Source organism: Zerene cesonia, chromosome 3, assembly GCF_012273895.1.
Source record: "Zerene cesonia ecotype Mississippi chromosome 3, Zerene_cesonia_1.1, whole genome shotgun sequence".
Lineage (NCBI taxonomy): Eukaryota > Metazoa > Arthropoda > Insecta > Lepidoptera > Pieridae > Zerene > Zerene cesonia.
In genome coordinates this window covers 124,974-140,438 of record NC_052104.1, presented here as the reverse complement: position 1 = coordinate 140,438, position 15,465 = coordinate 124,974, and the positions used below count along the sequence as shown (strand labels likewise).

Below are 15,465 nucleotides of genomic sequence, written 5' to 3'. Positions count from 1 at the left end.
GGTCCAGTAGTTTTTGAGCCTATTCATTACAACCAAACAAACAAAGTTTTCCTCTTTATAATATTAGTGTAGATTTAACTAGCTTTTGGAATCGACTTCGCACGCGTAAATTCGGAGTAGTTTAATAGATGCTGTTATACATAAAACCTTCCTCTTAATTCACTCTATCCATTAAAAAAAACCCTTTTCAAAATCCGTTGCCTAGTTTTAAAGATTTAAGCATATAGGGACAGACAGAGAAAGTGACTTAATTTTTATACTATGTATTGAAATGTTTTTAAATAACTGTAAAATTCTATGAAATCAATAGATTTCTATTAAATTTCATAAAAGATAAAAAATAATTATATCTTAATACCTACTTACTGTATTTCAAAACAAAGTTATAGTTTGCAGAAGCCAGCCACTTTGTCAGGTTTCACCTTTATTGGTTATGACCTAATTGATATTTAATATTATTTACTGCTACGATTTAATAAATAATCAGAAAACCTTGACTTATTTTAAGTTTAATAACAAACCGTACCCTTCATTCAATTATTATAAACTTAATTACAAATAATGAAGCCTTAGAGTATAAAGACTTTTAAGCTATTTTATTGATATATACGGGACTTTATACAAGTTTTTCTTTCAACTGACTTTACTAATAACGAAGGGGTTCTGAATTCGATTGATCATTTTTTTCTTCTTTTGTTTCTCAATAACTTCTCAGGTTTTCAACCGATTACCGTGATCCGACGTTTTTTTGGCCCATTTTCTTTAGTGGTACCTACGCATACGTAAGAGGCCTTTATTTTAAAAGCAAATTATTTGATTATCCATTCTCCTAAGCGCATCAGAATAATAATCATTCATTGCTGTATTAAGAACGTTCGAGAATATCGCTATCATCCCTATAATATAGTTTAATTTGCAGCGCGGAGCATACAAGACATTCCGAGCGGCTCTGATTGCGATATATCCACTCCGATTTACCCGGGAATGCCGTAAGCCATTCCGGGAACGGCTGGCAGGCCGTGCATATTTGCTTTCAAGGACGACCTATCTTATTAAGCTGTATGCTGGCCTTGGACCTTATGGTGTTGGTTTAATGTTGACGGAGAAAATTGCTTCACATTTCGGGAAGCTTTTAAGCGTATTGGTTTAAAATTTACGGTTATGGTATAGGTTATTATCTCTTTGCGTTCAAGGTTATATCATGTTTATTTACATATATTTGATGGTTAACAATCTAAGTACATATTTAACTCAAAGGTGACTGACTGACATAGTGATCTATCAACGCAGAGCCCAAACCACTGGAGGGATCGGACTGAAGTTTGACATGCAGATAGATGTTATGACGTATGGCTAAAAAGGATTTTTAAAAATTCTACTCGCAAGGGACAAAAATGGGGGATGAAATGTTGTACCTTGAAATTTTATGAAGGCCGCGCAGGCGAAGCTGCAGGCAACAGCTAGTTAATTATAAGCGTGATGTCTTTACTAACGTAAAATATATCTTCCTATGCATTTCATATGGTAGTCTGGAAGAGAGACTACCTAGAAATAAGACCGCCATTGGAACATGTTTTTCTATCTGTATTTCTCTATCTTCTGTAATAACGTTTCCAATTATTTACGACAGTAGTCACCAGGGAGTTACGCTTTGAGTTATTGTACGTGACTTTTGATACTGTAATGAGTGGATCGAGTTTGAAATCCACTCTGATGGTTATTTCACACGCTTTTGTGATGCTGAGCTGTAACTGTGTAATAAAAGTTAAAGAGCTTCATTTCACCCGCTAGTTATTTGATCATCATGAAAGTTTTATTACTTGGCAATTATATATAGATACTAGCGGTCCGCCCCGGCTTCGCCCGTACATATATAGTTTATAGCCTTCCTCAATAAATGGGCTGTCTAACACTGAAAGAATTTTTCAAATCGGACCAGTGGTTCGTGAGATTAGTGCGTTCAAACAAACTCTTCAGCTTCATGTTAATATAGATTATAACGTTGACTATGTACTGGTATGGGATCATCTGACGATTTAGCTCGAAGTTGGAAGATGAATTAAAAAGCCCATCGAGTTCGGGCTTGTTATATTCTTGATAAAGTCTTTGTTAAATTTAATTTTTAGTTTTATAGCATTGAAATGCTTTATAAATGAGAAATTTTGAAAGAATAGAAAAAATTTGATCACGAGGCAGGATTCGAACCTGCGTATCTTGCCTAACCGTAGCAACGCCTAGCCTCTCGGCCACCCGTGATCCTGCCACAGTAATCGAATTTCTTCTACTCTTTCGGTTTCATGTGCCTAAGGGGCACCCCGCGCCATCTATTGAGATGATTAAGAACCATCACAACCAATACGAAACATTATTTCAATAATTACAATATTGTATCGAACCGTAAGTAACCGAAAGAGTAGAAGAAATTCGATTCTTTCAAAATTTCTCAAAGTCTTTGTTGTTTTTATTTTAGTAAGCAATGACGTGCATACGTATTTGTAATTTTTTGACTATAAATTTACATATTAATTAAAGCAAAATCGGGGAAAGCTACAATGTACATATAGATATATGTATTGGTTAGACAATACACTGACTATATATGTAGGAAAATTAATATGTTTTGTTACATTTTTGTAAGTAACTAATTCTTTATAAATATGAATTATTTAGTTAATGTAATTGATTGTGCAGTAAAATAATCAATTATTAAATAAATACGAACTGAAATCATAAAAAAGTCATTAACAAATTTTTAACAAATGTTGTATGTTTTCTTAATATTTCTTTTGTATCTGTACCCTAAGAATGATTAAAACAATATATTTTCGTTGCTTTTTAAGGCATGAAAGTTAAGGCCAGTTACCATAAAAACAAGTGTGGGCAATGAAGATAACTGCTTCAGCATCTTGGTAATTTCTAGCTCAATTGTCTGGAAAATTTAATCCATTAGTGTCTAAGTCGATTGTCCTATCGCACCCTTTATAATCTAGATAATACCTAAGCCTATGTCAAAAAAATACTTAATTTTTTAACGAAGATCCACTAGTTTGAGCTGTATCGTTTTTTTAATTACTAAGGAAAAAATAATTTCGTTAAAAAATATGTAAATAATATATTAACTGTTAAAATTATAATAAATATATACAGGGTCAGAGCCGATGCAATTAACTAGTGTTTAATAATATAGTATAAATATCAAATATGAGTACAATAATATATAATAACTAGCTGTGTCCCGCGGTTTTATTAACGTAATACCTGATGTTATACCGCCTAAAGCCTTTCTCAATAAATGGGCTATTTAACACTGAAAGAATTTTTCAAATCGGACCAGCAGTTCCTGCTCAACCAAAACAAACGAACACTTCAGCTTTATATTAGTATAGATTAGAAGAATTGAATATGGCATATGGCATTTTCTTAAAAAAGATTCAGCAAAATAGACTGCATATGGTGTTTTTGTATCTGTATACGGCAGGTAAGTAAAATGACAAGAAAACATTGTTAATGTATGGTTCAAAGCATCCTACTAATTCTACTAATGTTATAAATGCGAAAGTTTGTAAGGATGTGTGTGTTTGTTGCACTTTCACGCAAAAACTACTGAACCGATTGCAATGATATTTGGTGCGTAGATAGCTGAACAACTGGAATAACATATACTACTTTTTATCCCGATATTCCTACCCGATACGGACTTACGCGGGTGAAACCGCAAGGCGCAGCTAGTAATCTATAGTCGCGAAAAATAGCAACAGCTGTTTGTTGCATTCGGTCGATCACAGACTATAACTATTCAGTGTTGCTTATAAATAAATACAAAATGCATTCTCCATATCTTCTAAGTCGAGTGAGCACGAAATGTTCTGGACTGAATGCTATCGTGTACAAAGTTTCTTCGTACTATTGACGTTATTGAATATAATATTGAGGGTAGGGCTGGCAATTTTACTTTTAACATAAGACTAGAATGTTTTATTGTGTAGTTGGTTGAATACAAGCCCCGAAATAAATTACAATAGACACAAAATAATACATACAACGTAATAAAGCGAGTTTGATTTAATTAATTTATGTGTTTATATTCATAAATTGAACGTCTATTGTTGAAATAAAGTGATCAAAATTCAAATTACAATATACATTAATAATCAAATTACATAAATCGTTGTTAATAGTCTTTATTTGCTTTGTAACATTTTTATAAAGATAATCAAAAGAGCATACAAGTACAGTTTTTGAATGCTTCTCAACCCTAACCTAATTGCGACCTTCAATACGTTTTAAGGTTATAAAAACCTTATCTGTTATCTTTTTGGTAAATGAATGAACATAACTTTGTATTGAATAAAATATAGACTTTCTAATTTTTAGTTTTATAGCATTGAAACTTGAATTTTGCTACGGTTAGGCAAGATACGCAGGTTTGAATCCTGCCTCGTGATCAAATTTTTTCTATTCTTTCAAAATTTCTCATATAGACTTTCTTATAAAAATACGCTAAGAACTTCTATCACTTTGTATAAATTACGTAAGCAATTATTCAATAATATTTTATAGATACAGATTCCATTGTTTGCGCTATACCAGGGCTCGCCACCCGATTATCGATCGTAAAGTAAATATGATAATTATATATAAGTAAATATTCTTATAGATAGATGACTGACTATTAACAGGTTCATAAAATATTTTTTAAGCCCAACTAACTAAGGGAGCGATAAAAGTTATACTATAAATATATCTTAACAATTTTTTTTTCATTTTTTATCCTTAACAGAACCGCTTAGTTGTAAGAAAGGCATTTCAGTTATAACTCATTTTAGCTAGGAAAAACGCGTACTAATCGGAAATCGGGATTTACCTAAGCATTATATAATAAGGATTTACCTATACCATATATTTATGACATAATCATTACAAAATTAGAACTATCAGTGTAGCAGACTCATTTCCCGGGAATGGTCCTAGGGGACACCACGTGTAAACACGAGGAATGCACAGGGCACACGTTCCCTATCCCTTGAGGAATCTATTACAAGATGTGGCCAGTGCCGGATTATCGGCAATTGTGACCCCACGATGTGAGGCCCTAAATTGATCAAAGATTTAAAATGACTTTAAGATAATATGAGCGGTAATGTTAAATTATACCATATTATGACAAGAACAACAAAATGTATGAAACAAAGTCAATCGCAATATTAGTATAATAATCGCTAACTTAAGATGCAATTACAGAAAGAAAAAAGTTTCTAGTTTATTTAAGAAAAGGTTACTAATTTAGATATCTACATATTTCACATTCTCACATTTATTTAATAAGATATCAGATGTAATTTTAATGAATTGATGTTAATTTTAACTTAAAACAATTCAGAAATTCTTCTTAACATGAAGTATATTATAAAACCCAAAAGAGGATTTTTTAAATTCTATTAAAAACACTAATCTCAAAATGAGACACAGGGCTTCTGAAACTCTTTCATATAGTTGATTTTCTTCGCCCAATTCGGGACTGGCAAGTAACCCCCAGAGTCCAAATGTAAGATTTCAGCATTTATAGACCGTCAGACATTTATATGACCGGTTATCGCGCAAGTCGTCTGAAAACTTATTTATTACATACATTTAACTTTAAACTTGCATCAATGGAAAGCATGTGATTGAGACTTGTACAAAAACTTTGAATTGTGTACTTTATGTGGGTGTGATGTTTAGAATATGTAAAATGTTGTTTTTTCTTCTTTTATGTTATCGTCGGGGATGGAGCTGGTGAGTCGCCTGATGGTAAGCGCTGTCACCGCCCATGAATATTTGGAGAGGCCTAAGGTCGATTGCTGACCTAAAGTCTCTGCAAATGGATTACCGACTTTAAATTAGAAAGGGATTGAGAAGGAATTGAACACAGTATAAAGAAAATGACTGGGAAAATAAAAGGATATGGGCCTCCAGCGTCGCTACTCATTAAACGAAACGTAGTAGCATATTACTATTTCTCTATTATATATTTTTAGGTAATCTCAAACTAAAACTCAAATGTTATATATTAAATTAGAATTGGAATCAGTATAACATAGTTTTACCACTACCGATTCAGAAACTCCGTAGTTGCTGTGTAAAAACTTATTAATTCTACATTTGATTTTAACGAACAAACGAAGCATATAGTAGAAAACGGACTTACTTTTTAACTTCGAGAAAAGTTCCATGTATTTTTAAACTTTCCTTTTTTTTCCTGTTAAAGTTATTATAGTTTACTAGCTGCACCCGGCAAACGCTGTTCTGCCTTACTCTGATCATTTAGAGGTATGAAAAATAGATGTTAGCCGATTCTCAAACATACCCGATATGCACACAAAATCTCATAAGAATCGGTCAAGCCGTTTCGGAGGAGTATGGCAACGAAAACTGTGACACGAGAATTTTATATAGTTTATATACAATACTGAAATAATGCTCAAACAATGCAATCGCTTATTCAATTAAGCGATTGCATGTCGAAAGGACAATCTATGGCGTACCACTGATCCTGATAAAACAGTGGATCATTTTAATTCAATGTAATATTTTTAAATATGCCTAGCTTCATAAATATTTTAATATGAATTCTTTAAAATAATCCAACCCAATAGTTTATAAGCAGTTATACAGATTAGCTATTATTTCTAGTCAGGCGTTATAATTTTTCACTTTAAATTTTCTAATAGCGAGCATTTTCGTATAACGTTGACGAATAGTCTAGAATATTCTAGTTTGTCAGCCCAAAAGTCACGCTACTTCAATATTAAATTCCTGTCTAAGAGAAATATGTGATAATTATGACTAAAATTTTCTCCAAGTCAATATACCACTCTGAATCCATAATAATGTAAATAGTTTATAACTACCCTCTTATCAAAGTATGCTTAAATGTCAAGTGTTGCAGTAACGATTTCATTATTATAGTATTTCGTCATTAACGTAACGTTGTGTCTATTACATTCAAAGCAATTTGTACTGTGATTTCTAGAATAAAATATCATAAAATATCAAACTCAAATACGTTAGTTATGTTGCGTATATTTACCTAAAGGTACCATTCTGGTTGCTGAGTTACTCTATATCGATTTCTTGAACGGATATTACTAGGTTATAATAGAAATGTTTTTGAATAATGTAAATATGACGATTTTTCGTAAGTGGTTACATTTTGTTGGTCGAAGAAACATGAAATATTTATTCTTAAATGCGGATATACATACCGGAATAAACGTGTTCGATAAAAGAATAATCAAGATATAACTATATATTAGTAAGTATGTTTATTTTAAATATTATATTTGTTATGAAAATGTGTCTACAAAAATTACTTATTTCAATACATGTACATATTTGTACTCAACTTAAAATTGCTGTTGTTAGATAATAGAAAGAGGTTTACTTATTGCATCACAAGTATAGCCTATTATAAGATTCTTATATTAGATTTCTTGACTTTGAAATATAGCGTGTTAAATTCCCAAGAATTCAATATATCCGGCCTGATATAAGACAAATGCAGTCTCCGGCATTTGTCAAGTCGGAGAAGATTAATTTTCTGCAGCAGAATTGGCGATTCATGTCTCTTTGAGTGATATTTAGTTTATTGGTTCAAGTTTATATATTATTGAAATTTTTATTTGTTATTTATAAGACTGCATTTTTTTTTAATTTTGTGTTAGTTAGCTTTTTTCTTAAGGGGCAAAATCTTGCATAGATACCCACGGCCCCTGGGTAAAAAGCCGTTATGTCGGATTCAACCAAAACCCCACTGTGTTCGTCAAGCCGCTTTAGTGAAGGGGCCACTGGAGCTGGTCATAATTCGTCCGCGACTTGCGTTAGTTACCTAATTGACAACATTGAACATAAATCTTTTCTACGAAAGGTCATCGACCAGGGAGGGGTTAAAAAAAGAGTACTACAGGACAATTTCCTGTTAAACACAAATATAATCAAACCAGTTGAAAATCCTCGGAGTTAGGGAGTAACAAAACAATAAAAAAGGTATCATACATTCGAATTTAGAACCTCTTTCGATTTTTGACATTCCTTCGTCGGTTGAAAATGATGTCTTTTATTCTATTCTAAATCGATTGTATATCTAAAGAAATATTTAAACTTATTATTTTATATGTTGAAAACCAATAAGCTTATTTTAAAATTCGTAAACACGAGTCATATTCGTATGTCTCAACAGAATTACCGATTTTGTATTGAATTTTAATAAACATACGATATTATTGGCATTTCACGAACTTGCTTATTGTTGACTCGACACTCGCTCAGATATGATTATGGGAAATAAATTTACTAGTTTATTTCACAGATTTATATTAGCATTTGTATTATATTTTAAGGGAATACAGAACTTTTTATGAGGCGCTTTTAATGGTAGTTATTTATTTAAGAAAACAAAACTTTAAAAGTATGCTATATAAGTGTAAGTAGTGTTAATTACACGGATTTGCTTAATTTTCCTTAAAGCATTTATAATAGTAATTCATAGAAAATTTTCATACCCTATTTTTCTAACGCATGAACTATGCCGTACTAGCGGCTCGCCCCGGCTTCGACTACACTATCATTTATTATTGCAAGTTTTTCAGTTTTTTTCAAGTTGAAATGTGAAACAAACAGGTGAAAGTATTGTTGAAATCGATTCAGTAGTTCCTGAGATTAGCGTGTACAAAGTAACAAACTCTGAAGCTAAATGTTATTAAATACAGATGGAATCCTTTCACCTAAATAATGGATATATTTTGCAAATATGTATTCACGACAGCTCTAACGTAAATGATGTAGGGAGATGGATGATTCGTTGTTATAAATATTAGCTGATACAGTGACCTATTTATATGAACTAGTTCTTAACCGACGTTCCCAAAAACGAGGGAGGTTCTCAATTGAAGGGTATTTTTTGGTTTCGTTATTCGATAGCTCTGTTGGTTTTCAAACGGTTCACGCGATTATTTTCGTGTTTGATGGGAAATTGTTGTCATTTAGTTCTATTTTAGAATCTGGATAGATCGCTCTAGGGATGTCGAAGACTTTTTAAGTAAATTTTAATGTTTATAAATTACGTGTCACGTTGTTTGTCCGCGATGGATACCTAAACTACTTACGCAACCTTTTTTAATAAAATCTGCACACCATGTGCAGTTCTAAACTCGATCATTTATTTATTCAATTAGACTTCTTATAGAAGCACTTTTGAATCGTCATAACACAGTTTTAATCAGCAGCAGTAACAGTGACCGCCTCCTTGGTACAGTGGTTAACGCATGAGCGTAGAACCGAGGGGTCCTGGTTTCAATTTCCGGTGGGGACGCACAAAAAAATGGCTCGGTCTGGCAGGACACAGAAGGCTGATCACCTTCTTGTCCGTAAAGAAAATCGATCAGTGAAACAGATGTACATCATCTGCCCCATACCCCACTAATAATCATTATTATATGTAATCATTCTACTTACATTATCTACTAGGGCTCCACCCTCAGTTCTACTCGCGTACCAACGTATGAGCTAATCCAAACTATAATCTATCTATGTGCCAAAGTTCATACATTTCCGATCAGCCGATTTTGCGTAAAAGAGTAACAAACATTCATACTTTCTTACAAACTTTCGTGTTTTTAATATTAGTGCCATTATTTTCGAGAATTTAAAAAAACATTTATAACATAGTATAACGCTACCTAATGCTTGATTTAAATCTAATATATAAAATTCTCGTGTCACAGTTTTCGTTGCCATACTCCTCCGAAACGGCTTGACCGATTTTGATGAAATTTTTTGTGCTTATCCGGTATCTATGAGAATCGGCCAACATCTATTTTCCATACCCCTAAATGATAAGAGCAAGGCAGACCAGCGCTTGCCGGGTGCAGCTAGTTGCTATATAATTTCACAGTTCCCTTACAGCGATCAGCTGATTTTGTATAAAAAGATACAAAAATTGTAAGTCTTACAACCTTTCAATTTTATAATTTTAGTCGGATGCCATTATTTTCGAAGAATAAAAAAATTGTATACTATATAATACCCAGTTTAAATTACGCTGCCAAATGCTTGATTCAAATTGCCTAAGTTACCGTACAGCGCTGACACAAGTCTTCAGTATGACCTAAATGCATATTTTAATATTCAATATACTAAGCCCTTAAGAGCTTGATACGCTGGATTGAACTTTCTTAATCCGTTTCTCTGTTCTGTTAATGCCTCACGGATTTTTAAGGTTATTTCAACTATAATTGATTTATAAACCACCATTTTACAATGCAACATAATATTTAGAGTGTGTAGAATAAATAATAAACATTCAATGATCATTAATGTAAAATTCTTAAATGTTCTTACCCGAAACATTAAAAAACAAACAGAATTCAAAACAACGTTCCTTATATTTTCGCAAATTAAACATTGCTTCCGTATACAATAAATTTTAAATCGAATTCACATCACTTCCTCTAAACATGAAGATGAAAATTGTAAAAACCAAAAAAATTCATAAAAGACCTTAAGACGAAAGCCGGAAAATGTATATTTAATTGCACCTTGTCATTTACTTCTGTATTGTAATGTTACAAGGCCACCGAGCGGGACGGGCTTACGCGTGCATCCGTGTGCCAGAGCGAGAGGGCCCAGGGGTCATAGGTACACTGTCCTGACCCAGTTATACACATATTGATTTGTTGACCTCCTTCTACCTGTTGATGCGCCTTTGCAGCCTAACTCAAGGTTGTATGCAGGATTTCATTTGAGGCTTTACTAAATTATTTAGAAGGTACTTGAAATTTTAGGGTTGCTCAGAAATATTGGTTGAACTGTATAAGAGGGTAGGGTTTTATTTACATCAATATTAGCTCTCATTCTAAGCGTTGTAAGTAGAAGTTTTAAATTTAACACAACCTTAACTATTAGTATATACTTTTTAATTTTACCACCGTATCACCAGTTTTAAATATCGTTATCACACACAAACATTGTTGCCATCATATAAAAAAGTCTATTCCTGCAATGTTTTTACCTCTCAGACTGTAGAGGTAATTTTATCATGAAAGCAGAAAAATTAATCATTAGTACACCATAGCACGAGATGGGATGAATTCGGTGCAAGATTCTGTTATTAAAAGTCGTGTTTAACTATTCTCCATCAAATTCATGGTTCGGAATACTTAACTGGTTTAATTGTCTTGATAGTAACGATGAAGTAATTTTAATATTCAAAACACTAATAATTAAAATTCCTCTAACAATTAATCCTTTTGTTTTTCTGTTTAGAACTGGTTAATATTTTTAAAGAAGTTATTTAATTTATGGGTCATCACCATCATCAGACCATATATGTTTCCACTGCTGGGGCCTCTTAAGAGGGTTCAGACCATAACCCACCACGCTGGCCAAGTCGTCGAACTTTTGATTTTTGGACGTGCCGGTTTCCTAACGATGTTTTCCTTCACCGTTTTAAGAAGTGATGATGTTATCTACATGCGCAGATAAATTGAAAAATCAATTTATTTCCTGCACGCTCGCCTGGTCTCGAACCCCGACTTATCGATTTTGAAGTTCAAGGTTCACACCACTAAGCCACCACTACTTAAGTTATGGGTGCACTTATTATAATTTCGTAAAATCAGATAGTAAATAAGTTTCTTTCGTCCACAGCATGGGTGCTTGGCTGGCTGATGTGCAAGACAGTGCCCTACGTCCAGGGTTTGTCCGTGGCGGCTTCGGTCTACAGTCTAGTTGCAGTCTCACTTGACAGGTAAGGCGTTTTTAGTATAACTTAACCAGCTGTCCCGGCAAACGCTGTTCTGCCTTACTCTTATTATTTAGGTGTATGAAAAATAAATATTAGCTTATTCTCAGATATACCCAATATGCACACAAATTTTCATAAGAATCAGTTCAGCGGAGGAGTTTTGTAGCTAAGATTGTGACACGCGAATTTTATATATAAGATTATGTTTAAATATTTTCTTTTATCATTACATAACTATAAATTGACATACGAATTAGTCGTGATAAAAGAATTATTCTCAATAAATGTTAATAAAAATACTATTTGGATTCAACTTATTTTATAAAATGCTTAAAATTAGATTATGTACTATAAACTAAAGATCATTATCAATTGAAATCCTCAGTTTACACCCCGGTTCAAAGTCTGCTATTGTAAAGTCACTATGACATCTTTAATATTTGTTATTGACACTTTGATTAATGCTCTCGTTTATATAAGTTAGTGGTACCATTGTTCATTCCAATATAAGTCATTAAAATAAATAGAAATTCATCGGAAACAATATAACAGAAATAATATCTTAGATATGAAAAATTTTAAAAGAATAGAAAAAATTTGATCCCGCCTCGTGATTTGAATTTCTCATTTATAAAGCACTAGCTTTTTTAGGCCGCGGCTTCGCCCGCGTAGAATTCGCTTATATCGCGCGACATGGTAAGGAGTATTTTCTTCGCATTAAAAAGTATGGTTTGTTCTTTTCCACGTTTAGCTCCACCTTCATATCAAGTTTCATCAAAATCGGTTTGACGATCGAACTTTCCTACAAACTTTCATCCCCTCTTCCAACCCTTTCTACCCTTTTTTCGCGATAAAAAGTATCCTATGTCCTTTCCCAAGTTCAGTTCTATAATCATACCAAATTTTATCAAAATCGGTTCAGTGGTTTAGGCGTGAAAGCGTAACAGACAGACAGACAGACAGAGTTACTTTCGCATTTATAATATTATATATAATATATATATATAGTAGGGAAGTAGGGATTTCATTTATAAAGCATTTCAATCCTATAAAACTAAAAATTATGTCTTAGATATAACAAAAATAACGTAAGATTTTTTTCCTTTTTCTTTCTCATATTTTTGTGCAGTGTTTTTTATTTTATTTATTTTATAGCTGACACGGCAAACGCTGTCCCTTACTATTGTTATTTTGAGGTATGAAAATAGATGTTGGTTGATAAGCACACAAAATTTCCAGAGAATCATTCCAGCTGTTTTGGAGGACTATGGTAACTGACATTGGGACACAAGAATTTTATATTTAAAGAGAAGAGAAGAGATTATACAACTAGAGGTGCCCCGGGTTTGCATATGATACGTATATCACATAAATAATATACAAGGATGAAACAATGTTAAAAATCGGTTCAGTAGTTCCTGAGATTAGCGCTTTCGAGCAAACAAACTCTTCAGCATTATATTATAAGGAATAGATGTACTTATAGTATAACTAAAGCACGTAACAATACATATAAATAGCTAAAAATGTATCAATCGAATTCCGAAAAAAATTAGTAAACAATTATCACCTTTCTTTCACACGTTAAGTGCCAAAAGCCAGTAACTCAGCAAATAACTGAAATAGGCGAACATTCGTTTTAATTTCAGCACAATGGTCCATACAGGACAATAAATAGCGGAGGCAATTGCACGGAAAGTGTAGCGACCCTTTCGTACTGCGAGCAAACAAATCTGACCTAAATATGTCCCACGATTGTTACCATGAACTTCACTCTTAAATGGGGATGTAATGTCAGCGCCCCCCAAGTTAGCACGGTGCGCAGACACGGCTTGCATTTTTGTGACGCATAATGAAGAGCATCGTTTCAGAATATTTCTTCGAATGTGTATTGGATGCCGAGGCAAGGGTGGACGCGTATGTGTAAATGCAGCATTATGTTTATAATATTAAATGGATAGGCCATTATCGTTTGATTCATATTCATATAAACTTGTTTATTATGATGCTAGAAATCCTTAATACATTGCTATCGACTTCTGAGCCGGTCATTACGTACATGGTCATTCTGTATGGCAAATTTAAGGAGTTTGGAATTGTGCCCAATTTGTGGTTGTAGCTCGTCCCCTATTATATTGTAAATGTAAGTGAATTTCTGTCTATATCATAGAATATGGCCTTCTGTAACCGAGAGTTTTAGTGAATATAGTTTTCAGTGTAAGCATAATTTAATATATTTATCGGACATATGTTACCATAAAAAGTAATGAGCAAACCCAATCGAAGTTATTCGGGTTTTGAACCAGCAGCTATGATATAAACGTTAGAATAGTTTACAGATGTTATGTTTTCAAAACTCAGTCTATAAAATTAATAAACATATTTACTCTACCCCGTCTTTATATATTAAAAAAAAACAATTTAAAATATTAAAGAAGTCCATTATCTTATAATGTTCAAAATGCCAGCGACTTATCTTCAACAACTCGCAAAAACGTTCTCGTCATTATAGCGAACTTATCAAACTTTTACAAAAATTTTTGAGCCCAATTTGTACCTGTCATCAACTTGGGCCCATACTTTGTCCCCACCTTGACCTGGGCCGTATTATAATGAGCTTTATGTCCCAAATTCCATCGATGACCTTGCGTGCCAAAAATTTATCAATGCAATGGAAATTTGCGTAAGAAGGAAGATGATTTGATTGTGTGAGCACATCGAATATTATATACAAGGCCTCATTATGTATACATTAGGCTGATATTTACTCACAAATTATTTTATTGTAGCTCAGCTTTGTTTGGTTTCCCTGTTTACATAGATTTCGTTACACCGCAGTGGGTTTGTTTGATCGTTTTGTTTGTCGATAAGTAACTATTTTATGGGATGGGATAATGGAGTATTTCAATCGTTTTTTATGGGATTTATGTCTCATAAGAGGGATTATTGTATTTATAAGCGATACTGATATACATCTACAAATAAAACAGGTTTAGGAGTCCCTTTTTAATGTTTTATGATACCTAATGTTTAACAATGTTATCAATTTTCAAACTTTAAGAAGAAAGTGTACTTTTGTAATAATTACTAAACAAAGCATATTATGCATCCTACAAAAAGCAATGAATAGAAAAATCTACTACGTCGTCAATTAAGTCTATACTCTGGGCCATTATCAGTAATTCCAAACCCAGGTATTCAGACGTATATTTCTAGACAAATTTCCATCCGAATCAAAATCCCGCTGCCGCTCAAATATTGGACCTTAAATAAGCACTCGAGAATTCACTATTTGCCGACGTGATGTGAATTAATCTCATCGGAAATACTACTGCATTTCGGTTCAAAATACACTACGTGAGTCAATATTTTTGCAGTATCAATGTCCATACAATTCTTTATAGCAAGCGGCGCTTACCGATGAGAAATGTTTACTATTCACGTGTGTTTTCCATTCATTGATATTTAACGAGATCGAATTAGAACTGAAGAATGAAAATGTGCAAGCGATTGTTAATGTTTTAAAATTAGTTGTGTTTGGTAGACTATTATAGGATTTGTTGTTATTGTTTGATTTTATATTATTACGATATTTTGTGTGGAGTTTATTTCTTGTAGGAAGGTGGGCATTGGCACATGTGCCACAGCTAATAAGCTTTTACGACTATCATTGTTAATTTCGT

The 15,465-nt window shown here is 33.0% G+C and overlaps 1 protein-coding gene across 1 annotated transcript in view; it reads left to right on the top strand.

The window, feature by feature from the left end:
• Nucleotides 1–15,465, top strand: part of LOC119836101 (neuropeptide SIFamide receptor-like) — a 99,129-nt gene that overhangs the window by 34,960 nt on the left and 48,704 nt on the right. The window contains exon 2 of the mRNA XM_038361348.1: nt 11,686–11,785. Within this exon, the coding sequence (XP_038217276.1) occupies nt 11,686–11,785 (100 nt within the window). The remainder of the gene's footprint in view (nt 1–11,685; nt 11,786–15,465) is intronic.